Source organism: Porites lutea, chromosome 12, assembly GCF_958299795.1.
Source record: "Porites lutea chromosome 12, jaPorLute2.1, whole genome shotgun sequence".
Taxonomy (NCBI): domain Eukaryota; kingdom Metazoa; phylum Cnidaria; class Anthozoa; order Scleractinia; family Poritidae; genus Porites; species Porites lutea.
In genome coordinates this window covers 1,873,790-1,899,451 of record NC_133212.1, presented here as the reverse complement: position 1 = coordinate 1,899,451, position 25,662 = coordinate 1,873,790, and the positions used below count along the sequence as shown (strand labels likewise).

The 25,662-nt window shown below is 40.2% G+C and overlaps 3 protein-coding genes across 3 annotated transcripts in view; all 3 read left to right on the top strand.

Annotated features, from left to right (window-relative positions):
* LOC140921870 (uncharacterized) overlaps positions 1–25,662 on the top strand; it is a 133,905-nt gene that overhangs the window by 10,101 nt on the left and 98,142 nt on the right. The window lies entirely within an intron of this gene.
* LOC140921720 (receptor-type tyrosine-protein phosphatase delta-like) overlaps positions 1–25,662 on the top strand; it is a 59,378-nt gene that overhangs the window by 2,954 nt on the left and 30,762 nt on the right. Inside the window, exons 5-10 of the mRNA XM_073371731.1 lie at positions 89–388; positions 2,128–2,439; positions 3,710–3,816; positions 4,281–4,479; positions 5,376–5,478; positions 6,286–6,520. Coding sequence (XP_073227832.1) covers positions 89–388; positions 2,128–2,439; positions 3,710–3,816; positions 4,281–4,479; positions 5,376–5,478; positions 6,286–6,520 — 1,256 coding nt within the window. The remainder of the gene's footprint in view (positions 1–88; positions 389–2,127; positions 2,440–3,709; positions 3,817–4,280; positions 4,480–5,375; positions 5,479–6,285; positions 6,521–25,662) is intronic.
* The window catches only part of LOC140921721 (probable carboxypeptidase X1), a 9,881-nt gene continuing 863 nt past the window's right edge, over positions 16,645–25,662 (top strand). Inside the window, exons 1-3 of the mRNA XM_073371732.1 lie at positions 16,645–16,738; positions 22,425–22,735; positions 24,600–24,747. Of these exons, the coding sequence (XP_073227833.1) occupies positions 16,660–16,738; positions 22,425–22,735; positions 24,600–24,747 (538 nt within the window). The 5' untranslated portion in view covers positions 16,645–16,659. The remainder of the gene's footprint in view (positions 16,739–22,424; positions 22,736–24,599; positions 24,748–25,662) is intronic.

The window sequence follows — 25,662 nt, the reverse complement described above, 5'->3', positions numbered from 1 at the left end:
TCACTTCGAAAACAAGAAATAACTGCCAAAAAAAAATCTACCAAAAGGGGTGCAATTGACTTTCACCTCTGTGTCTTCTTATATTTAGCACCCAGCAAACCGCAGATGTTAGGCATCAGCTTACAAGAGCCAAGTGAAAGTACAATGCCCAGAATGACGGCCCAGTGGCAACAACCTGCGGAACAAAATGGTATCATAAGGAAATATCGATTAGTTTTCACCTACACTATTGATGGAAAACAAACTGATATTGGAAGTGAAACAAATAATCAAACCTTCAGGTACAGTTTAGATGTTTTCGGTGGAATACAGTACAGAGTTGAAATTTGGGCAGAAACTGTTAAACCCGGGCCAAGGCTAACTGGAATTCACCAAGTACCAGAATTCAGTAAGTATGTGTTTTTCAGTTCCCTGCTGCTATTGCATTGTGGCCCTTTGTGTTTAGCTGATGTGTGAATACCATGCGCAACAAAAATTATTATGGGTACTAATTCAGCGGCGGATTCAGAGCTGGAGGTAAGGGGGGCGCTGGGGGGGGGGGGGGGGGGGGTCGTGGGGCTCTGAAAAAAAAATGCCAAAGCGAAGTATTAGATAGGCCATTTTTGAGTTCCCCCGGGCCTCTGTTTCAAAACGAGGGCAAGTGCTCAGCCTCATTCTCATGCAAATAAATATCATTTTCACAAGAAAGGTTGTGCACCTAGCCTCATTTTGAAAGTGAGGGTTTTTGGAACTCGGAAGTGGCCTATTGCCTCAGCCATGTGGGCCTCGGCTTTTGTCCAAAAATAACGGGGGCCTGGGCCCCCCGGGCTCCTCCGGCCTAGACCCCTCCCCAGGAATCGCCACTGTAATGTAGTAACAAGCACAGATAAACTTCAAATTATGATTGTCTACTTCTGAGATGCCAGCCTTGACAATTAAAGAACGATATCGGGAATAACAAAATAAAATGTTGATTACGACGAGAATTGAACTTACTAGTTTCAACCGATTGAAGTAATTGTTTATATGAAATTCAATCCAGTTTATCCGTTAGTAAAAACTACTTCCTGACTCAACCGTGGAATCTGGCGCTGCTCACAGCAGAGCAGAACCATAGTGGAGTTAACCCTTAAAGCCCTAAGAGTGATCAGCATCAAATTACTCCTTGTTATATCAGTGCTTCATAAAACAGAGTGGTCATGAGAATTACGGACATGATCACACAATATGAATTTGCTTGATATTTTATCAACTTCTCCCCACTACTTCCGTAGGAAATAAATAGGGTCAATCAATGAGAATTCAAATTTTGATCTTAAGGCTTAAAGGGTTAAAGAGTTTTTAGATGAAATTAAACAGCTTACAAATCGCCTTTTGTGGATTTTTAAATGAATGTATCATTTACCTCTCTCAGTTTCTGTGATGCACATAAGATGAAAAATTTGAATTCTTACGTTACAAACGTAGCACGATCAAGTGTCACATCCTTGTTTACTCCTTTTTAATGTTGGAATCTTAACTTTATGAATCAACTCGTGAATAGATTCCAGTGTTAAAATGTGGCGGGGTTGAACGGACGTGAATGGTAAAAAGAGACAATCTTATCGACGGCACTTTCAACTGTGACTGTGAACGACAAACTTTGCAACACTAAGAAAGACGTTTTTTCTCACTTTAGAAGCCCTACCGCGTACAAACAGTTTGGTGACGTGAGAGAAGTGAAGGGAGGGAAAGATTTCGGAAACTATCCACCTACCCGTCCCCTAAGCCAACATAACCAGTTACTTCGCTCTTAGTGCAAAATGTTGGTTTAGGGGAGGGGTAGGTCGGCAGTTTCCCAAAATTTTTAATGATCCAACATTTCCAGGACTATACTTTCACTAATTTATGCCAATCGTGGTTAGTGAACTTTATGGTATGTATTATTCCTTGCGAAGCGAGGCGCGGATCGCCGAGCAAAGTGAGTTTATAGTCTCGTCGCGCGAGAAGCGCGCGCAGTGTGTGAACCGCGCGTGGGTCCTAGCGAGCAGCAAACTCGCAGCTCTCATCTTTACTTGTAATGATAAGAACTTGTTATACTACAAGAGAGTCATTTTACCTTTCGGGTTCCACAGGTTTATTTTTTTACCCGTTGTTTTTTTCTCTCAGAACCAAGCACGTCACCTCACAAAATAACCTCGAAGAAGATTAACGAGACAACTTACAGAATAAGTTGGAATCCTCTTCCCAGAAACACAAGTAATGGTAGAGTGATCGCTTACGAAGTAAATCAGACGAAGCTTTCTACTCCACGCACTGCAAGATCCGTGTCCACTCCCTCAATTCTACAAAACACATCCGACACTTTCATCGTTTTAACTGGTCTTTTATCGTGCTCTATTTACAAAGTTGAAGTACGTGCCTACACTTCTGCTGGGCCAGGAGTCTTTGGCAGCATGGCCCATAACATCGCGACCTCAGGTATTTAAATACAGTCGACTATCTCTTAACGGACACCTCTATAAGACGGACACCTCTGTAAAACGGACACCAACAGTTGGTCCCTGCCTTTCTTTGCTCGCTCTATTTGACTTTCTATAAGACGGACATCTCTCTAAGACGGACAGCTAGTGCCCGTCCCAAAGGTGTCCGTCTTAGAGAGAGTTGACTGTATAGTCGGCGACAGAGCCTGGTGTTCGCGTTTTTTGAGGGTGTAGATAGAAGTATTAGTTAGAGGAACTGTTCATTATAGAGATATGTCCATGTTATAAGGTATAGAGTGTTTTCACATGACGTCACGGCGGCCATATTGGTGTCCCAAAACAATGAAACGGCGGCCATGTTGGTGTCCCAAACCAGTCCTCTGGGAGGTGAACTCTTTTCTTATGCAAACGCTTTCTTTTGTTCCAATAAATTTGCATAGATGCTGGCCACGTGAGTGAAAACACTCTATAGATTGTATGAAGTTTTCCATCTTTGGGACAAGGAACACTTTCCATAATAGAGGGGTGTCCACGTTATGGCTATGTCCTTGAAGGGATTCTTAACCATACAGTCAAAAATTCTGAATACAACACAAAAACCATAGGTGTATTACCGAGGTGTTAGTAAATATATAGGAAGAGATTGTTATATGTAGATTTAACCAAGGCCAAAAGCGAAGCTCTCGAGGGAACTTTCAAGAAGTCATTCTGAAGTAAAGCTTTCTGAGCCTGCACTCACTTTAAAACCATAACTGTTCAACAGAGAACTTTAATAAACACGTCACCTCAGTGAGTTGTACACTTGAGGCCACGATACGTTCATGTGACACTGGTCAGCGGATACCTATTTTGACAGCTGTCAATTGATCATAACATGGATGTCCAATATCAAGTTTAAACACAATTTGTATGTGCTTTGGACTTTTAAGCTAGTAAGTAAGACATTTCACATCAACTTACATGAAGACGTGGACGTAAAATTTCTTGGATGCATAGATAACCAACTTTTCTTAGCCATGAAGCTCCGCCATGTAGACCCGTGATTAAAATTTACGTGCATTAACGTGCGTAGCCTAAAACGCGTCAGTGGAAATCAACCTTAAGGATTACGTCTGGTATAACCCCAAAGAAATTGGAGTCGCTTGTACATCATAGAACTACATGTAGTAAGATATAAAGGGGAAACTTTATAGATGCTTTCGTCCCTTAATTAACTGCATTTGTTGCCGTCGTTTTTAATAACTACTCGGTATTACCGATTTTTGTAGCTCCCGGTGAACCAACTAATTTGCGTACGGAAAATCCTGGTCAACGAAGCATAACCTTGCGGTGGGATAAACCTTATCGTCATGGTGACGACGTGAAGAGTTACAAGGTAACCTTCGAGTTTCTTTATTATATTTTATTAGCATCTCTATTTGTGACTGAATTACTTTCTATACCTTTCCTTACAGTCAGTTACTTCGGTATATCTAGGTCTATTTACCGGAATTAATTAGCTAAGAAATGGATACAACATTTTCTCAGTCCTTTGTCATCAGTTCTTGAATGTACTTGGGTAACCATACTAACAGTGATTTATTTATTTATTTTTAACAATATATTAACCCTTTCACTGCCAGAATGTTTGATGGAGTTTTGTAAGGCGACTTTAACTTTTGAGTCTATGGACGAAATCCTATGATGTGACCATTCAAATGAAAGCTCTCTGCCTATACTTTCACATGATGCTATGTGTTTGTCAAATTTTTAGAAAATGAAATTTGCAAATTTGGTCGAAATTTGCCTTTGGCCAAATTTGGCAGTGAAAGGGTTAACAGTGATTTATGAATGCTACAGATAATCTATCAAGGAACAAAGGATTATTATCCAGAATTCAAAGCGCATACTGGAAATCAAGAAACAGAGTCTCCGAGGTTAACAATGACAATCACCGATCTTTACCCTGGGACAAAGTATACTTTTGTTGTGAGGGCTGAAACCCACTGTGGCTATGGAGGTAATAGCTCTGTGGTGCAAGGAAGCACGAAGCCAGATGGTGGGTTATTTACTGTGTATCGTGTGTTCAATTTTGATATGTTCTAAAGTGGTTTACAGGGGCGGATAAAAGATTTTTCTCAGGAGGGTGCCCCACTAAGGAATCACGATTGCGTAACTGACTGGTGACGTAAACAAAATTTTAAAAGTGAATACAAAGAAGAAGGCTTTTGTCTATGTAATAACATAATGTGAACTGCTGAGAATACTTATCATACATAGCTGCATATTTTGCAGAAAGCCGCAGATCATCTCGGGGGTTGGGGGGGTGGGGTGCGCGCCCTCTACACCCTCCTCCCCTCCTCCTAGATCCGCCCCTGGTTTACAAACAGAGAAAATGTTTTCTCGTTTGTCGGCGTTTTTTCAAGCTCTGTTTCTGAAGTTGGGGGCTATAAACACCTCTCGGAGGTAACGCCTACAAAAACAGACAAATGAAGGACAAGAAAAGAGAAACACAAATTAGGTAAACTTCCGCGTAAAACATAAGCAAAGTGTCTTGTTTTTTGAGGTGGTGGTCGGCGAAGGGGAAACAGAACAAACGTGGTCAATCTGTTCAGCAGTTCTCGCCAAAGTCGCCAAAGCATTTTAGGAATCTTTGGATACTTATCGTTTACACAAACCATTATCCAGTTAAAAGTTTATCTTTACTCATTCAACAATTAAATTTGACATTGGGGGAGAAGGAACCGCTCCAGAGTGTAGCTGGTGAGCTGAAGGGACTAAAAGGAACAGAAAGTGTAAATCAATTGAAAGGACAGCACATTTTTTATTGTTTGAATAAAACGAATACCACGAACAATGTGATTTTCCAATCCGAATTTCCATTTCCTCATGTAAATTGCAACTAGCCCTGATTAATTTTTCTTGTTTTCCAATATTCTTTTGTCTGACCTACAGCTCCTGTGGCGCCTGAAACCCGCGACACCCAAATAATCGAAGTAAAAGGGACATCAGCAAATGTCACGGTGTGGCCTGCGTTACAAACCAATGGTCCAATAAGGTATCACTTGTAATACGCAAATGCAATACGTACTGTAACAAATACTACTTACAAACGCTTTGATTGGTCGTCATCTATGATCTCCCGGAGTGATGATACTGATGACCTTATGGGAGATTTTTCCTTTGTTTGTCTTTCGTTGTCAATGCATGGTTTATTGGACAGATGTGGCAGTTCATTGATAATTTACATGCATTTCAAAACTTATAAACCGACTTCTTAATCAAAGAACGTTATCACCAGCTTTGCAACGTGTGATTTTACAAACCATTGGTCTCACCACAGGTGGAGGGTCAATTCATGGATATTTTAAAAATAATTACTATCACCTCTAGAAGATGTTCCTAGCTTGAGGTTTATGCTGACTTGAAAAAAGGAGCGGAAATTTTTAAGACACATTTTTATGGGTCCCCGACTTACCAACTAGTGTCTTTTGATGTGAAATAACTGTTCACCACTATTCGACTTCAACTGGCTCTAGATAGTAATGAGAACGCTGTTGAGAACTCTACTGTTGAACTACCACTACCTACAGACGACATTATGCACCTACTTAACCTCTGTCTAACTTCGACGTTCTTCCAGTACAACGGCAAACACTACAAAGAACTATACGGTCCAGCTATGGGCTCTCCAGTTTCTGTTGTTCTAACAGTAATTACGCAAAACATCGAGGAACAAGGCCTAGCAACTAATACGCGAACTATACCTCTTTTGTTACGCTACGTTGATGACACTCTCACCGCTGTACACATTTACGAACGCCACAACAGATGGTCTTTCGTTAAGTTTACTTGTTTCTTACAGCGATTATCAAGTTTTGGTGCATAAAGTGAATGATTGGAAGGACGAGGTCTCTGACTGGGAGAAACTTGAATCAGATGTGTATATTGCAGCTCAAATTCCCGCTAATTCTGTGAATCCATCCACGGTTTTTGTTGTGGGAGATGGTAAAACGTATGGTGGTTATGAGAACAAGCAACTGTCAGATGGTCAAAAATACAAGATATATTCCAGAGCATTGGCTCGCCGCGCAACCAAGGTAGACCGACTAACAATAGTGGTTGATATTAGTCTATGTAATAACAGGCTTTTTTAAGGTCTCATTTGAAACTAAAATTTGGTTAACCTTCTCAATTTCATTAGAACCTAAATGCAAAACTCAAGAAAGTGGTAAAAATATCGTTCGCCACTCGCTCATTTCCCATAATACTAGCCTGGGTTCAGGCTCCACTGTGGAGAAACGAAAGACATTTAAAGAAAAAACAGCGAACGAAGCGAGCCTACCACTGGTTATGATAATATAGTGTTTGCTAACCAAAACTGTTTTTAATTTCTCCTGTGGATTAATGTCCAAGAGAAATTGAAGACAGTGCTTGTGCAAAATTTTGGTTGGCAACCGAGTATAGTGAATTATGGAAAAAGCGAAAGTGGCGAATTTTTTAACTCTACAAAACAAATACTTCAACTACGCGAAATTGTATCTTTTTATTCCTGTTACCTATTTGCCATTCATTTAGATTGCAAGTTTGTAAACTGAAACAATCAAAGGGAGTTTTCTCTGTTAACATTTCATGTAAGACGCAATGTCATATTTTTTCGTTGCTCAAAAAAAAGAAGAGTGCCTTAGTTTGTGTTGTGCGCGTTTTGTGTTAATTTCCTTCTCTTGATGGGCTCTTTTCCCATTTGATGGGTTCCTTTCAGAAACGTTCTGTGCATCAAAACAATCTGATTGGTCAAGCAAGTCTGATTGCTCGAGTTCAAATAGAGGACGGTAAACTTTTTTTTCTTATTGGCGTTTTGGCTATAATTCCTAAAGGGCTAAAGTTTTCATTGCAAAATTTTAGAGTGTTATCTTTAACATTTGTTTCCTTTCTGATTTACCTTAAGTTGTTGTCGTACCATCTCAGTCGCCAACTGAGCCTGTTAAAGGATCACCATAGAGATAGACTTTCTTTAACACTGTTTAAAATGTAACCTTCATTTATCCGAATGAATCAGAAACAGGAAAAGGTTCAGGGGCACCCAGCGAGAATATAGTTCAAAACCACTCAAACATAGCATTGTTGAACGTATTTTAGTATTTAAATATTCTAGTGATCCGAAAATTATAGGGGTCAAAACTTACCTTTTCGAAAATTTCAGCCAGAAAAAAGGCTCCCGAAAATTCTAGGTGACCTTTTTAGGGCAAAAATCCGTTAAAAATAGGCAATTATACCATTTTTTAGATGTTCAAAAATCCTAGGAGAGGCAGGCAAGCAAAACATTTTACAACAAATGCTCCGAAAATTCTGGATCTCAAATCGTCTTCCAAACAGATATTTTCCAAAAATTGACGTTGGGTGCCCCTGAAGGTTAAGCATATTTTATTTGCCTTTTGTCGCATTTCATTTCATTTCTGTTACATAAAATTAAAAGCCAGTAGTCCCGCTACTATAACTGTAAGGTAACTATACGACAATACCGACAACCAGACGTTATTTTGAGTTGCGTAAGGGTGTAGCAATCACAAAATGATGAAATGCAGGTTGAAAAAACAATGGCACCAAATATTTTCTGCTAAACCCAGAAACAGCCCGAGAGCCCCTGTTAATTGTCCAATTCAGAAAATACCATTACATACCATAATGCTCTTTGTTTGTCACCCCAAAATTTTGCATAAGCATTGTCTTCACTTTCTCTTGGGCCATTTTAACTCCCAAGAGAAACTGAAGACAATGCTTATACAAAATTTTGAGTGACAAACAAAGAGCACTATGGTATGTTATGGTATTTTCTGGCGTGGTCAATTCAGTCAATCACCCAGGGACCACCGAAATTTGTAAGTAATGACGAGGTTTGCTATGGTGTGACCCGACATTTAAAAACCTCTTCAACAGCACTTTTAGATGGAACTATCAACTTTTCATTATTGCTGACAGGACTACATGTAGTTACAAACAAACCGAATGACAAACTATAATTGGTTTATTGACTTCAGACTACTCGACTGAATGATGCAGTGAGAAAGCACCTGAACTGAATATCTGAACAATGACTCACGTTCAGCTACCGACAGAATGATTGATGGATCAACTGTGTGCTTGATCCACCTTAAGAGAGAGAGAATGTCGTATCAGCTGAATTCCTAACCATCAGACTGACTGACTGACTGACTGACTCACTGGAATGTTTCTGTTCAAACCAGCAGTTCACAAATCTGATGATGCAAACAAACAGGGAGGTGACGTGAGCCCGCAAACGTGCGACAAACCTTCAAACACAGGTTTGTTCCAAAGTTGATTTTAATAGTTTCCCTCTCAACATTAATTGTTCACGGTTGAGTGAACCATCGAACTCAAAGACGGTTTGCTTTAGCAGCTGAATTATCTGAGACGTCAAAATAAGGGAAGACAAAAAGTCTTCTTACTCTGCCCTAAGGCCCGGTTGAAAAGAATGGGGGGTGGGGTGGGGGCACGGGCACCCCAGGAGGACCCCCAAGTTACGCCCCCCCCCCCCCCCCCCGTCGGGTTCTGAAGCTCTTCTCCCTTGGTTTGAAACCCGTATAAAGCTTTAACCTTTTAGCTACAGGTCAAGCTGCGCTACCTCCCTGAGTACCCCATTGTGCCGTTTTAGTAGATAATTTTGGAAGATCTATGCATTAAAAGCAACAACTAAGTTCCCCAAATCCTCTTCCACCGTCCCTTAAGGCCAGGTGTTTTTAACCGATAAACGGATAATCGATAGTAATCGATATCAATCATCGATGAATATCGTTTTTTTTCCTATTGAATCACTAACCGAAACTTTAAACATTTCAGCATATGTAGTATCATCCATCGTCTTAGGGATTGCATTGGTCATTTCTCTTGGAGTACATCTTTATCAATGGCGTGCTCGAGGAATTTCCAAAACAGGCGAAAAGTATTCTGCCGAGGAATTCCAAGTGAAAATCCACCAAATTAAAGGAGGTTTGTAGCGTTTTTGTGAATAATGAGTGGCAATTTTAGTTTGATCTGAGTTTACAATTGTGGCAGCGTGCAAAGAAAGTAGTGTCCGATAGCCCGGTGCTAGTGGATATTTTGCTATCGGGCTAGTGAATTCTGTTATTAACTTGCCCGACGGGCACGTGTAGCTTTAATTTCATGCTTCGAGTCGTTTTCTCCTCTCAGCAACTGAGAAGAGACTTGACTCGAAGGAATCGGGTGAAATTCAGGCTTGGGCAAGGTAAGGTTTTTGAGGAATTCAAATTACAGAAGAACTGTGAAATCAATCTGCTCATCAAAACGTTTTGGGGGCTAGTTGAAATGATGTTTGGGCTAGTGAATGGCAAGAATGGCAAGCTGTAGAAATGACTTTCTTTGCACCCTGTATAGTATCGGGCATGGGTACTGGGTACTAAGTAATATTAATAACCAGGCCCCAAGTGAAATATCTCAAATAGTAAAATGAGAATAATTATAAAATAAATTTACTCACTTTAAACCTCGTTATAGCCATGTTCGTGCAAAAGCTAAGGAAAACGTCTTTACCAAAAAGGAAGGAAAAAAAAGGATTATTTTTGTTCTTACTAGCGCCGGAAAAAAATTCATAGGGTTAAAATTGAATATATTAAAAAATAAATTACTAAAAAATAATAATAATAAATTTCTTCTGTTATGTCTGATGCCTGTGGGTTTGTTTTGCAATGACGACACAACTCCCCCATCCCCTAAAAATATAACACAAAACAACAAACAAAAACAAAACAGACTTACATTGTTAAGATATCCAATCCTGCTTTTCCTGCTTAATTTTGATTAGTTCCATGCAACCATTTCTCAATTTTAGGCGATGAAGAAGTCCCGTCTCCTAAAGTGGAATCATTTTATATGGAGCTGCAGCCCACTCAAATCCGGCAAACGACAAGAGATTCAGAATATGGATCTCTAGTGAAGAACCCGGAAGGAGATAGTGATGGTGCTAAAACGAAACACGTTTATGCCAATGCCGCCTTCCATCTGCTTCCTAAACCGCAGGAAAACAAAGTATATCAAAATATATAAAGGGACGGAAATGAAACACGTGAAAATGACAATTACCTTGACAGCTTTGTGTGCGAGAAACATGCAGCAGAAAGACGGTTTGTTCGAATTCTTCCCGAAGCATATATTCGGTAACTCCAGTGGACTCCAATGGACTCCAAAAGACGAGTTTTCAACCCCCCTTGAGGGTTAATTGTACTTCTTGTTTCATTTCACGACTAGACTTCTAGTTACTCTAGTGGAATCCAGTTCTTGACCACTGGAATATAGTTGAGTCTACTGGACTGCCCCAATCGGGAACTTAACTCGTTTAGTCCCCTCCTGAAAGGGTGCATCTAAGACATGAATGATAACCGGGAACAATGAAGTATCGACTGAAGCTGTCATGATATAAATTTTAGTGTCTGCGCTTTTGTAATCAATAGACCAGAGTAACGGGATCGAGGTTTCATAAAAATTGGTAACTATAAAATAAAAGAGTTGAAACGTCAGATTTTCAGTTAAGTTAGTTTGAAGAGCGAAAGGGGATCCTTTTTCGTTTGTTTGTTTGTTTGTTTGGATCCTTGGTTTTACAAGAAAAACCGCCTCGATCTTAGAACTGAATACATCAACTTTCACTCAAGACAAACGACTTACTCAAATGAAACATTTTATTACATGCATATAGAACGTCTAGTTGCCGTTGCTTTTGCTTCTTTGGTTTTGTTGTTGGAATTTTATAGCAGATTACAAGCACACAAAGTTGTGAGCGTAACGAACAACAGTTGTTATTAAATAAACTCAGTTTTATCAGTGTTATCGTTTGTTTCTAACTGGGACTTGCGGAGCCTTTGTTTGTTTCCGGCCGTCAGGGTGGATAACAGTTGTTTTGCACTCGCGGTGTTCCCCAAGGTACTCGCTAGTTTCTCCTGTGACAACTGACACAACTCTTGAATGTTTGTCACGTTTTTCATAATAAATCTGAAAAGAAGGCAGAAGTTAACGAACGGTCAGTTCTCTCTAGCGACACAACGATGATGTTTATAGCTACCAGAATGGAAGGAATGGAGAGCGAGCGAAACGAGAAGCAAGCTGGGGAGAGACGCCTCAGTCACTCGCTCGCTCGCTCGCTCACTCGTAACATGCTCGCCGACGCGTCAATCGTGAAGGACTGCTACTAATCTCATGACGTGATATTCATCTCATGCTTGCGGTTTAGACTCTTCTCAGAAGGCAGTATGTGATTCACTGTTTCTTTACTAGTTGCCTTGAATAACCTAGGTACCAAATTCCTGTCTGGCTTCTTTCCAGGCTTTCTCGATCATTAAATTCACCCGTAACCACGTGACTCGAAATGCACAGGTTGCGCGGGATATTGAGGCCTTGGAACTAGGGACTAGGCAATGCAGTATAACCGAGAATCCGTTTGATGTGACGATAAAGAATAACATTACAAAAGAAATTGTCATGTTATGAGTCTGTACCTGTAGTTCTTGAAGTTGACTCCAGGAAGTTCAGTATGAAGTCCTTGATAATGGAAGAGAAAATGACATGTGGGTAAGTGGTGATAGCTTTTCTGGCGCCACTTGTTTAAAAGGTAGATAATGCTATCCACCGAATGAATCTCTATCCAGTGGATAGCACAATTGCTTTCTCTTATAATACTTGTCCTCTGAATAGGACAATGCTACTTTAAGTAACAGACAAACGCTAAACCAACTTGCAATCAAACCATATAGGGATTTTGAGCAAACGTTATGATCATTATACGTTTCTGGGAAACTGCCCTCCTACCCCTCCCCTAAGCCAACATTTTGCCCTAAGTGCGAAGTAAGTGTTAACGTTGACTTTGGGGAGGGGTAGGTGGGGATCATTCGGACGGGCGCAATCACCAAATGACTTAATACAAAAGATTGAAAAGACAATGAATAAAACCCACACCGACAATGGTTTCCAAAAAACCAAGAAGCACCCAATACAACTCGGCTGTTTTCTCAGGCTAACTGCCCTTCGGTGGCGAAGACTATACTAAGAAAAAATATCAAACTACTTTTCGCTGGAAAATTAATGCCCAGACAAAGAAAGTTGCCTTCACCTTCAGTTTATCGAACAACTCAACTCTTATGGCACAGTAAGATTCTTAACTGGTATAAAAGAGAAACAGGATATATTACAGGGTGTTCAGTAGGCATCGGAGGTCGAAGAATTCTCTGTTTACTACGCTGGATCCTCCGGCCCAGATGCATTAAATCTTAAAGAAGTCTGAGCTCCTAGAGTATTGGTCGCTGAAGCGAGTCAGACCATTTATTTCCATGCGCACTGCAATCAAAGTGTACAAAAGGTATTTTCAATCACAACCGGATACAGTAGCCCTGAGTGTGGTAGCTTGTTGCACCAGCAGAGAGCCTTAAACACTAAAAAACGTTGCCTTAAAATCTCGAATTACAACCGTCGCATTGCGAAGGGCTGAGTGGGGCCTCCAAAATCGAAAACTGCAGACTACTAATAAGCGAACTTCGTGTGGTATTAAGTGTACTTACTCGTATAAATTTCTGCTTTTTTATTACGTACAGACACTTTTCTACATCCTCCGACTCTTCTCTCCCATTTCACTTCTCTTTGAGGTCTCGCCTTCGCTGCTGTTGTAGTTCCCTCCCTCTCTAAAACGTTTCCTAGCAGCTCTCTAAAAGTCGAAATGTGTATTAACGGGATAGCTTTATTCTTTTTCGTTAAAGGTGTGCATAAATAACAGCATTATTCATTCATTCAGTCAGTCATTCGATATTGGTCATCTCCTCTAGACCCGGGGCGACGGTTCGATCTGACCACATCTATTGGATCTTTCTTCCCCGCAGTCCCTTGCTGCACTGAAAAAGGGCCGCAAAATATCAACCAACTCACGGTCACAATTAAAAAAAAAAGAAAAGGAGCGGAGAATGGAAAATTAACCAAAAATTGACCTAAAGACGATTTTCCCCGACCCAGGCCTAGAGAAGATGACTACCACAGCCCGACGTAGAAGTCAAGGCAACAAGAGAATGCCATATTTGACAAATCGCCTGCGGAGTCAGCTCTCAGGACCCGAAAGTGAGAAAACATTATCGAATAGTCTTTGGAACCACGAAAATTAACCCTCCGGTGCGTGAGGGTAATGACAACTACTGAAGCACGCCCTGCTGCGACTGTACTGCAACTATGCCTACAAAACGGCATTACAAAAGGCGGTGCCGAGGAGAACTTTTTGCTTTACAGTGAACTTTCTACACCCTTCGATTCCTCTCTCCCATTTCAGTTACGTTCGCAGCTGTTGTAGTTCAGTCTCTCTCTAAAACCTTTTCCTTAGCAGCTCGCTAAGGGTCGAAATGTTGTGTTAACGGGATATGTGTATTCTTTTCCGTAAAACCGTGTATAAATAAAATTACCCGTTCATTCATTCATTCATTCATCTCTAGAGCTAGGGCAGGGGTTCGGTCTAACTACATCTTGGATCTTACTTCCCCGTGGTCGTCTGCTGCACTGAAAAAGGGGCCCACAACATCAAGCAACTCATGACCACAATAAAAGGGAAACGAGAATGGATAAGCTAAGCAACGACCGGAAATTGACCTCAAGACGATTCCCCCGACCCAGGCCTAGAGAAGATAACTACCATAGCCCGACGTAGAAGTCAAGGCAACAAATCGCTTGCGGAGTCAGTTCTCAGGACCCGCCGAGAATGAGACAAAATTATTGAATAGTCCTTGGAACCACGACTTTCCCTAAGCCCATATAGAGCTTACAAAAATACCTGTTATTTGAATTCATAATTGGGTTCACCCAGATGTCCGCTCACTTTAAATTCGGGCTCACAAAGATACCCGCTCATTTCCCTCTTTTTTTTTTTAATTGGGCTCACACAGATACCCGCTCGCTTAAAAATCGGGCTCACACAGATACCCGCTCCTTCAAAAATCGGGCTCACACAGATACCCGCTCGCTTAAAAATCGGGCTCACACAGATACCCGCTCGCTTAAAAATCGGGCTCACACAGATACCCGCTCACTTCAAAATCGGGCACACACAGATCCCCGATCATTTTTTAATCGGGCTTACAAAGATACCCGTCGCTTCATAACGGGGCTCACAAAGATACTTATCCTTTAATAATCGGGATCACAAGGATAAACGTCGCTTCACAAACCGGGTTGATGAAGATCCCATTAGGTTTTGGATTTTACTTGCCAGACACCCCAAGCCGGCAGGCCACAATATCCACAAAGGAAAAGGATAATAAAGACACAAAATCTCTACCCCCACTAAATGCTACAAAATACATCATTTTGGAGAAATTAAAGAAGGTTCGCCAAACTATGAGTCCCCCGGCGGACTGGTAACGTAGGTGAAAAAATAACGCAAAAGGGAATGAACATGAAGCAGGTTTTGCCAGGAGAGTAGTTATAAATTCTCACGCCGACTACGAAGAAACACGGGCGAAACACAGAATGCCGACCTACCGAAACGGAATAATACAAACAACAACTCACCCCAGCTGTAGTAAGTAATACATACGACCAGAACAGCTCACAACTAGCGCAAAATGAATGTACGGAACAGAAGGAAGCAAGGAATCCGTCACGTCTCCTTGGCGTAGAAGTGGAGTTCGAAGGTCGAGCACGTGGCGCAACAGAATTTGCGAGCTCCAGGAGAGCCACACTCGTGGACGCGCACGACTGAAAACCATCGTCAACATCCCGCGGTGGTTACGGAAGCAAAGGGAGCACGGCCTGCTGCGACTGTACTGCAACTCTGCCGACGAAACGGCAGCAGCCGGCGGTGCTGCGGAGAACTTTCCTGACCCGCCTTCAATGACACTCTTTGCGAACTGACAACTTTGCATATATTATTCAGGTTTATATAATGGCTAATACGTCATCGCACCGGTTAATGAATATTACATGACTGTGAATATTTATTTTGTTTTCTGCCATACACGACAAAGGGAAAGGTAAATGGGACATGTAATTCTCATTAGCTCTCATTCAGTAGATCAAAGAGTGTAGAGACAAATTTTAAAATTAACGACAGAACCTATCATGTGTATCTGTTTTAGGAGTCCTTTGAAGCGTTTGGTTTGACGGTTGGTAACGATCGCCAAGGCAGATGTCAGAGGACGAGTTACATTGAATTTGGTTCCTGAAATTCCAAAAGTTTCCAAAATTGACTGCTATCTTCATCTTCTAGACTGTTGTGCCAGGACGTATTTTTCCTTTTAGCTCTTTTGGAATTTTTTTTTTCCAAAAAGCGCAGAATATCCAAAAGCCTGAAGTGTGACGTGCTTTGCGAAATCTCGGATGGGAACAAATGAAGTCACAAAATGCGGAAGTGAAGCTGCAATTCATGCAATGCGCAGTATCTTCGACGCGGATGAAACAGATGCTGTTCTGTGAATAGATGCATCAAACGCCTTTAACCCCTTGAACAGAACTGCAGCACTACATAATATCCGAGCTCTGTGTCCGACCTTGGCTACCTACGTGATAAACACCTACAGACAACCTGCGCGTCTTTTCATTACAGGCGGTGAAGAACTAAGATCAGCAGAGGGCACCACACAGAGTGACACTTTGTCCATGAGCCTATACGCCATAAGTCTTCAACCACTTATAACGCGACTGCACGTTTCAAGCGCAGCGAAACAGTGTTGGTTTGGTGATGACGCCACCGGAAGTGGTCCACTGCGAGACGTGAGGAAATGGTGGGATGAACTATCAGAGAGTGGCCCTCCGCTGGGTTACTTCCCTAATACTAAGAACTGTTGGTTGATCATCAAAGCGGAACGAGAACAGGTTGCCGGGGGGTGTTTAGAGACACTGCTATTAACGTCACCATAGAGGGCCAGAAGCACTTAGGCGCGGCTCTAGGATTTAGATCGTTTCTTGAAGAATATGTTGGGGAGATAGGAGACGAATGAGTCAAAGAAGCTACTAAACTCGTAGATTTCGCCACATCACAGCCTCAAGCTTGCTATGCAGCCTTCACTTTTGGTCTGCGGCACCGTTGGACATATTTCCTAAGAACATAACCGTGCTTAGTGCTTAATTCTTACTTCAAGTTTTCTGTAAATTATGTACATATTTTTAAAGTTGAATACAATTATTATTTATTATTAAACGTGACAAAATTGCCCTCACTTTCTGCACAACGTCTGCACTGCAAGCAATGGCGGAAGACGTGTCGTTTACAGTGATTCTTTGTTTCCGGGTGTTTTTTGGCCTTTTGCTCGTTCATTTCTCTACAGGTTAGTTTCAGTTCTACCAAACTATATGATATGGCAAATTATAGGTACATTCGTTTGCAATTTATCGGTAAATAAGTTATTCTACACTTTCTTTTCCGGGTAATTGACGTAGTTGTCTTCGGCTGATTTAGCATCGTGGAGTCATTTACTATTTGTATGTCTTGTCTTGTCTTGAAATTCCTTTTTCTTTTTATCTTATAATCTTATAATGCATTTGAACAATGCATCTGTGGAAAAGATGACAAATGATTTGTCTTTTATGCTATTCCTTTGCTCTCCTCAGCTACTTCAGCTCAGATAATTAAAGTCGCAAGAAAACAGAAATGTAAACTGAAATCACACTCGTGCAAATCAGCTTAATGAAATATCAAAAATCTTCAAAATCTTCAAAGCCGTGGATAACATTAACTTTGGATATAGAGTAAAGTGACTTAATAAATAAATGATACTGTGAATAAATAATTAATGATTCCTATTGGGAACCATATTATCAACAGATGAATTAGTCGTTTGTCGTTTGTTTCTTCATTTATTTTACCCATTGTGTGAGCAAGTCTGATCAATATCAAAATGGTCTTTCTTTAGGTACCGTCATCACAAAAGAAACAAAGGGACCAAACAATTGAGTAGTCCCCTGGGGGCTTTATTGTTTGGTTGCATTGTTTCTATTGTTTTACGTAATCTGTGCCTTTGTAGACTTGCTTCAGTGGATCCAAAAACGGATTTCGCTTTCCTTTCGGCAAATTTGATCTGATAAATCTTTTTTGAAAAAGGATTCATTTGGACTTGATATGCGAAGAATCCGAATCCAGATTAATTTAACGGATCGGTGGTCTACGCTGTTCCATTCACAGTGGATCTGAAATTAGTCTCATGCCAGCCGTATTTCCAGTTGAAGTATTCCCCAAGAGTTTCCTAGTTGCTGCCATTTGACTTAAAACATCTGAAAACACTGGAAGATTGTTCCTGGTACCGTAAAACATCCATGTGCTAACTATTTGTCCTCGCTAAAGATGGCTCAAAAAGGCAAATAATTAAAAGGGACAAATGAACTGTTCTCTTTCTACAAACTCGCTTGTAGACGCGGTAGGCACTCGTTCGTGTTACATAAGAAATCCGAGCTACGAAACTGGATCAAACTGAAACGACAACTTTTAGATAATTTTCAACTTTAGCGTGCTTCTTTGTTGATCTGTTTATGGGGCGTTGATAAAACCCGGAACACGGAACATTCCGGAACATCCCGGAACATCCCGGAACATGAAAAATAAAAATACTTTTCATCAAAAAAAATTAATAATAATAATAATAAAATGATTTTTTAAAATTAATAATAACGTAAAATAACAAAACACCGAAAGAGAAAGAAATCAAGAAAAAGAGATTCGTATCATCTCCGGGTATGAGAAAACAATATTTTGTCGCAAATAATTTGTGGGGCGAGGGTCTATGGAAATGACAGTAATGAGTGAAGGTTTGCATCTAAATTCAAAATATATTAAAATGGGTCGCGAGGAGGGGGGTTTTTCAAGCTTTTCTCACACAGCCACCGCTTGTAAATGTTTGCCATGCGGTTTAACGGTTATTCATTTACGGCTTTGCGACCGTAAGAAGAGCTTAGGGGCTCGTCGCTTTGGAGTTTAGTAGATAAGATTCACATTCGCCGTGAATCAGTTGCAGTGGCAGTGGTAGCGCAGCGGTAGTTTCTAACTGTTATCAGTTAGCCTGAATTGTATCCGTCTCCCGAGTCGCAAGTGAAGTTTGGGACTCGAGGAGATAACTGAAATTCAAGCTAGATCACAGCCCCCTATTTTCCTCCGCCAAGTTGAAGACTGCGATCCTCGCTGTCAAAGTGATTTGGGTATCCTCTGACGACTTAACTGGTGAGAGTGAAGTTGGTGCTAATTCGAATGGTTTGCTAACGTGTGTGTGTGGAGCTACAACTTTTATGGGAGGGGCTGTTGTGACTCCCGTGATCATGCAGATCCACACAGACTTCCTATGCCCTTTTCAGACCCCAGACAGGACACTGACACGACGGAACCAAATGCTCCGAGATGATGATATATTTAGCAAGGTGGAACAAAAAAACAAACAAACAAAGACGGACGGCTCCTTTCCTTTCTATTCACCTTTAACCCGGACACGTGTCAAACGAATACTGTAATATTCAGTGAATTTAACTGAAAAATGGTGTTTTCAAATATAACAAGTCGCATAAGCAAACCTTTAAGTGTCTTCGATAAATTAGGCTTGGGCTCGAAATATAGGGGGTGGGGGGAACAGCGTTTCAGCACACAGAGTGGAAAAAAATGCAACGTCACACGGGATGCCCAAATTAAATCACTGCGGAGATCGCCATCCTCAACCAGGCGGGAAAAAAGAGGGGACTGTAAACTAGCTTGAAGTTCAGCCATCTCTACGAGTCGCAAACTCCTCTTGCGACTCGAGGAGACGTCTGAAATATCAGGCTGATTGTAAACAGTATGGAAACTACCGCGAATGTGAGTATTGTCAACTAAAATCGAAAGGCAGGAGTCCGCTAGCTATTCTTAAGTTCACAGAGCCTAGTCTGTAAGTAATTCATGTCAACCTCAAGAAAGCAAAACACCTCAAGTAAGCACATGTCGGTTATATATAACTATTGTGGCTTGACATGAGTTACTTAATTACCGACTTAGCTTGACATGACATACTGCATCGACTTTTCAGACATTTGCAGAACCGTTAATGGTTAACCGCCAAATGATTAACTCGTGGCAAACAATTACAAGAGGTAGCTGTGTGAGTAAAGCTTGAAAACCACCCTCCTCGCGACCCATTTTAATATATTTTGAATTTAGAAACAAGCCTTCACTCATTACTGTCACTTGCATGGACCCTCATATCTTGGTTTTCACATGACGTCACCAAATTCAAACTAAGAAACTATCGCTGTTTCTGATTTTCTACTTTCATGTGATACTAGAGCACCTTAAAACCTTTATACAAAAAAATATTCGGTTCAAAAGGACGCTTGAATTTCCAGGCTTTTACGTGACGCGGCATTTAGCTGGAGGCCGGGAAAGCTCTTATCTGGGTTAAAAACATTACGGATTTATGGAGGTTTTACTATCTAAACATTCCTTGTCTTAGAATGAATATTACTTTAATCTTCATGAGTTCCTCAAGCGAAGAATTCACGGATAAGTAGAAAACTCAAAAAAAGATGTTTCTGTTGGTTTCCGGCGGCCATATTTGTGCCCCTGAAAGGGACACAAACATGGCGTCTCCATACAAAGCTTTATAAATTTGGGTAAAACGTTTTTCCGAATATCTCGCATATGAACAATTGCATAGACCTGATTCTTGGCAAGGCTTTTTGTATATTTATCTTCTTTCATTTCCGAGATTCTAGACTTTCTGTATTAAAAGGTTTCCATTTTTATTTCTGCTTTCTCACGTGAGTGAAAACCGAGAATTGTTTTCTCATACTCGGAGATAAGTTTCTTTTTCTTAATCATTTCTTTATTTTTCTTTCTTTCTTTTTTTTTTTTGTTATTTTATGTTATTTTGTTATTATTAATTTTTACAAAAACTATGATATTATTATCATTTTATTTAATTAATTTTTTTTTCATGAAAATTACTTTTATTTTTTCATGTTCCGGGATGTTCCGGCATGCCCCGGGTTTTATCGACGCCCCTGTTTATGTTCCATCATCGCTATTCGAACCGCCACCACAAAATTCTGCACGCATGACTTGTCAAACAGTCAAAAAACACGTCATTTCTTGAGAGGCTGTCATGCATATTGCACGCGTTTGCGAAAGGTTACCAAGGCTACAAATCTAATTTCGGATTTGTATTTGCCGAAAGAAACACACCCACAATTTCTTCAAAGTGAGTGAAGCGAACTTCAAAGTACCGTATGACGTCGCGCAGCGACTGTGCCAGCGACGAAGTCTCGAGGTTGACTTTCTTCGCCAGAATGGATTTGGGTCATATTATAAATTCACGTGGGAAAAGAATGATTGTCATCATGCTGTGTCGACAGCGGCGTGAAATATCACTCACTCTCCTGTTGGTCAATTGTCATGACCTCACCAGTAGTATTTTCGACTAGTGAATTTTGCACCAAAAGGTGAAAAGTCGTTTTAAAAAATGGCACTGAACCAACTTAAGGAAAAAAATAAATGACTTTTAGAAAGTCTAGTGCCTCTGTACCTACACAAGGAACCTGTCAAAGTCAACTGTAATTAAGTAGCCAATAGTGAATTTCAGAATACTTGGCCCACTTCCAATACATTGCTGTATGTGCCTTAAAAATAAAAGGAACCCTGAGTTTTATTCAGGTACAAAATAATGGTGTTTGTCTTAGCATACTTAATGGCAGAACATATGAATATTTACATTCTTTATCACTGCTTTAAAATGCTGAGCTGTGTGCCGAAAAATAGGCTAATACAGCGTGCAAAGAAAGTAGTGTCCGATAGCATGGGGCTATTGGATTTTGCTAATGGGCTAGTGAATTCTGTTTTTAACCTGCCCGACGAGCAAGTGATGTTTTTTGAGGAATTCGAATAACAGAAGGACTGTGAAATCAAGTCTGCTAGTCAAAACGTTTTGGGGGCTAGTTGAAATGACGTCTGGGCTAGTGAATGCTAGCTTCAGCTTGCCCAAATGGCAAGCTGTAAAAATGATTTTCTTTTGCACCCTGCATAATAATCCCGAGTTGCATGAAACCTCTGTTTTGAAGCGAGGCTGAGTGCAAATTAAGCTATTGATATGAAAATGATTTTTTGTTCGTAAGAAAATGAAACTTAGTATCACAACAAAGGTTTTGCACTTTTAATACCCTCATTTTCAAAGTGAGGGTGAGGGTTTTTGGAACTCGGAAATACCCTATCTGGAAGGCTCCTCCCTTGGGAAAGGTTCAAACAATTCTCATTATTTTGTAATGGCTAACTTGTGACTCTTTTTTAAAAGTAACGTTCTTGAATTATTGGACACCCTGTTTGTATAGATGAAAGTTTTGTGGGCTAAAGAGAAATAGTGGAATAAGAATAACACAATTTTTTTCTATGGAATAATGAAACCATTGAGGAAATAATCTGATGACATATTACTTGTTTTGGAATGAGTAGATCGCTAAAATGGAATGAGTTGTTTAGCCCCTTCCCGGTTGATTTCAGTGGTTTTTTTATTGCCCAAGACCATAGCAATGAATGATCTTATCCGCTTCTGACTGACGACGGCAATGACGAGAACGACGACGACAAGGTTGATGATTTTATGATCTTAACTCCTTACGACATGTATAAGGGAGACTGATCTGTTATTGACTTGGACTTGAACATTAAGTGTCCAGCTGGTTACACTGTCTTATAGGTGCAATTAATCCAGTTCATTGTATTCCCGGGATATTTCAGCCGATTTATTTCTAATATATTATTAATTAATGATTGTTTTCAAAAGAAAACATAGATAATATAATAAACATTTACCTGGTGTGACATGTGCATTTGCTAGAGTGTGATTAGCTAGCTCATTTTCCCGCAGTTGTTTAATTAGATGAAATAAGTAGTTTTGTTTTCTTCCAAAATAAAAATGAGTTGAGGGCTATATATAATAGGAAAACTGGTGAGAAAAACTAGCAAAAGAAGGAATGTTTTTATTTATCTACGTTTCATCCTTGTTTGTTTAGCATCATGTGAACAGGTTGATGTGGGGGTGAGCTGGTACATTCTCGACAATCAGTTAAATGCTTCCTCTGAACTGAACGCCAACACACCAGCAAAGAATGGCCGACTGAACTTTGTAGCGGGATCATCATGGTGTGCATCCACAAGTGACAGCAGTCCATATCTACAGATTGACTTACGGATTCCTTATATCATCTGTGCTGTATCCACTCAGGGGAATTCCCAGGGGAGTCAGTGGGTGAAGTCTTACACCCTACAGTCATCTACAGATGGGACAACTTGGACAGGCTATGAGGAAAATGGACAAGTTAAGGTAGTTGAAGTTTAAGGGTGTATATATTAAAGGCCTGGCTGGCTGACTCATCACTCATCACTTTAAAAAGGAAAAATGCTTTTTTGGAGAGTTTTTTTTTTTTGCAAATGATTATATGTATTGTATATCTTCCTACCACCCTACTTGCTTGCCAGTTTTAACCAATGATAATCGTCCTAAGTTACACCTCATGCAGTTCTAGTGGTGTTGATTGAACATCATTTATAAGGAAGGTGCCCTCTGCAACTTGAGAGCAAGAGTTTCAGTTCATTTTAATATGAAAAAAATGTTAGGAGCTTCATTTCTGAGGTCCATGTACATATACCTGCAGTAGGTCCGTGGGACACTGATAAAAGGAAGCCTGTGTAATACAGGTATAAAAGTGATCCTTAAATACATGTACAATGCTTGTGTGTATAAAAAAAGAGTGATTTGAATTGGGGTCTGGATTTTTCTTGAGCTGTGAAGGTGGGGAACTGTGAGATTTACAAGCAGGATGCAAATTAAATGTACACACAGTATCAACAGCGTTTTCTGAGCAATAGTTTCAGTTGGCAAGAAATGAAAATATTTTATCCCATTTAACTTGCCACCAGACTGGGTCTTTGAATGTTGCTGAGGATCATTTTGTTGAGCACCATTTGAAATTATCTGGTTAAAGGACTTAAGGCAAAATTTTGGTCCGGGTATTGAATTTTTGCTATTAATACTGATTAGTACACAGCTTTCTGTCATTCCAAGAAGATTTACCCACAAAAGTGGTTTAAAGCAATGGAAAAGTGATTGTCACTTGAAAAAGTTGCTGTATAACTTTTAGCTTTCATATTCATAAAGTAAATTAACTAAGTCCCCCCTGTCCCTTGTCACACCATGGGGGGTTCTGAGCTTCATAGAGATAAATTAATATCAATAATAATTTCATCTGGTTTCCTTGATAGTCCTGATGCAGAATATCACCACGTGTAGGTCAAATGTTTATGTTAACTTATCTAGGGTAGGGCAGGGAGTTGGGGGAAGGGAGCAGGAGGAGGTAGGAAGGCATGTGGCTGTTGTCACTTCTTTCAGGACACTACTCAGAAACAATTTCAGCTGTTGTGTGTGCTTTTGTCTGCTTTCTTAAAGTATTAAAACAACCCTAGGTAACTGAGTCATAAATTAGGCACCCTTTCATTGTACAGTAGAGTTTTGGTATCCACTGTTACCGGTGTTTAGGTGTTTTTAAGAAGGGCAAGATGAAAGAATTGGGGTGGGGATAACGTGGGGCATGGGGGATGAGGGGGGGGGGGGGGGTTGGGGTACTCAAACTCCCAGAACTTAACCCATTTTCTGCTGCATGAAGCACCTACATGTAGGAGTATAAATTGCTTCTCCCCTGTGAGTGGAATGCTACTCGCTCATAACTCTGTTCAAAGGTCACCTTCAGAAGTTAATGAGTTGCACCTATATATTGCGGTGGAAGAATGATAAGCATGTACAGCTGTAAATTAAGGAGCAAAGTTTGTTATCTAAGGGAGTAATGCCATGTGGTAAAGATAATTAAATACAGAAGGGAGAAGTGGGGAGTGAGGGGGTGATACCCCACTGGGTTCACAGGAAAGTTACTTAATGGCCAGTGACCAGCAATTTCCTAGCTATATTTATTGTCCTACTACCAGTATGACCCCTGGCTACTTTCATAGGAAAAAAAGGAAAGCAAACCGAACCAATAGAATTTCCTAGCTTTTCAAACCCTTACCTATAATTTGCATATATCTTGCAACTTAGTGACAGCCCTGGGTTTAATAAACTGAACACTATCTTTATTTAAGAATTACCTCCTAAATGATAAGCCTTTTTGTTTTTTTGTTTTTGATTTGTTTCCAAGACCTTCAATGGAAACTTTGATCAGAACTCAGTAGAAAAACAGATCTTGTTCAGTGCATTTGTTGCCAGATACTTGCGTTTTGTTGTTGGGTCTTCACAAGGTGGAGCTTGTTTACGAGTAGAAGTCTTTGGCATACCAAGGAGCAGAGGTTTGATATCTTGCAGAAATTGTTCAGTTTTCAAGGAATACAGTTTTTTACCCAGTTGTGGAACCTCCCTTCACATCATTGATATGATCTTTTTTTCTTTTTTGCGACAACATTAGCTCTTGAACCATTATCTTGTTCTTTCTTTTTGAAAAATCTTGTTAAAATACAGTCTTTGCAAGTAATTCACTGTATATGCCTTTCCCCTTGCTCCTTGCCACTAACGACATTTTGCAGGAAAGAGGTCTTCAATTTCACCGCTAAGATTCCATATTGATCATCATTATGTAGATTTGTCTCTGGAACCTAGTCAACAAACAGGGATTTATCAAAGTAGTCATTGTATTCTTTTAGCTGTTGTTTACTTTGGCAGAAAAAAGACAAAAGGTCACAAAGTTGTGCAGTAAATGCCATGAATTATCTAAAAAAGTCATTATTCATGGAATATAATCTTCTTTACAAGAAGAATTTGAGTTTTGCTGCTGCTCCTTCGCAGAAAAACTCAAAACTTTACGGTAATAGACTAGTTAAGACTTTAACTCGATTAATTTTATATCTAGAAACCCATGACTACGAGATTAATTTTGTAAACATTGATTCATGTCATCATTATGGAATTTTTGGGGCCATTGTGCAGATGTCTTTCCTGTCAAAAGGTCCCTTAGTGGCGAGGAATGACGAGAGATGCCTAGTGTACTAGCAGGCTAGTTTGTGACCAACCTGTCAAAATTAAAAGGTTGAGATTATGAATATTTACTGATCAAATACTTGCCATGACCATTTTTTTATACTGCACTGCAGACACACTATGTGTACAGCTGTACACAGGGGCACCCAACGACAATTTTCGGAAAATATCTGTTCGGAAGACGATTTGAGATCTAGAATTTTCGTAACATTTAATTGCTGTAAAATTTC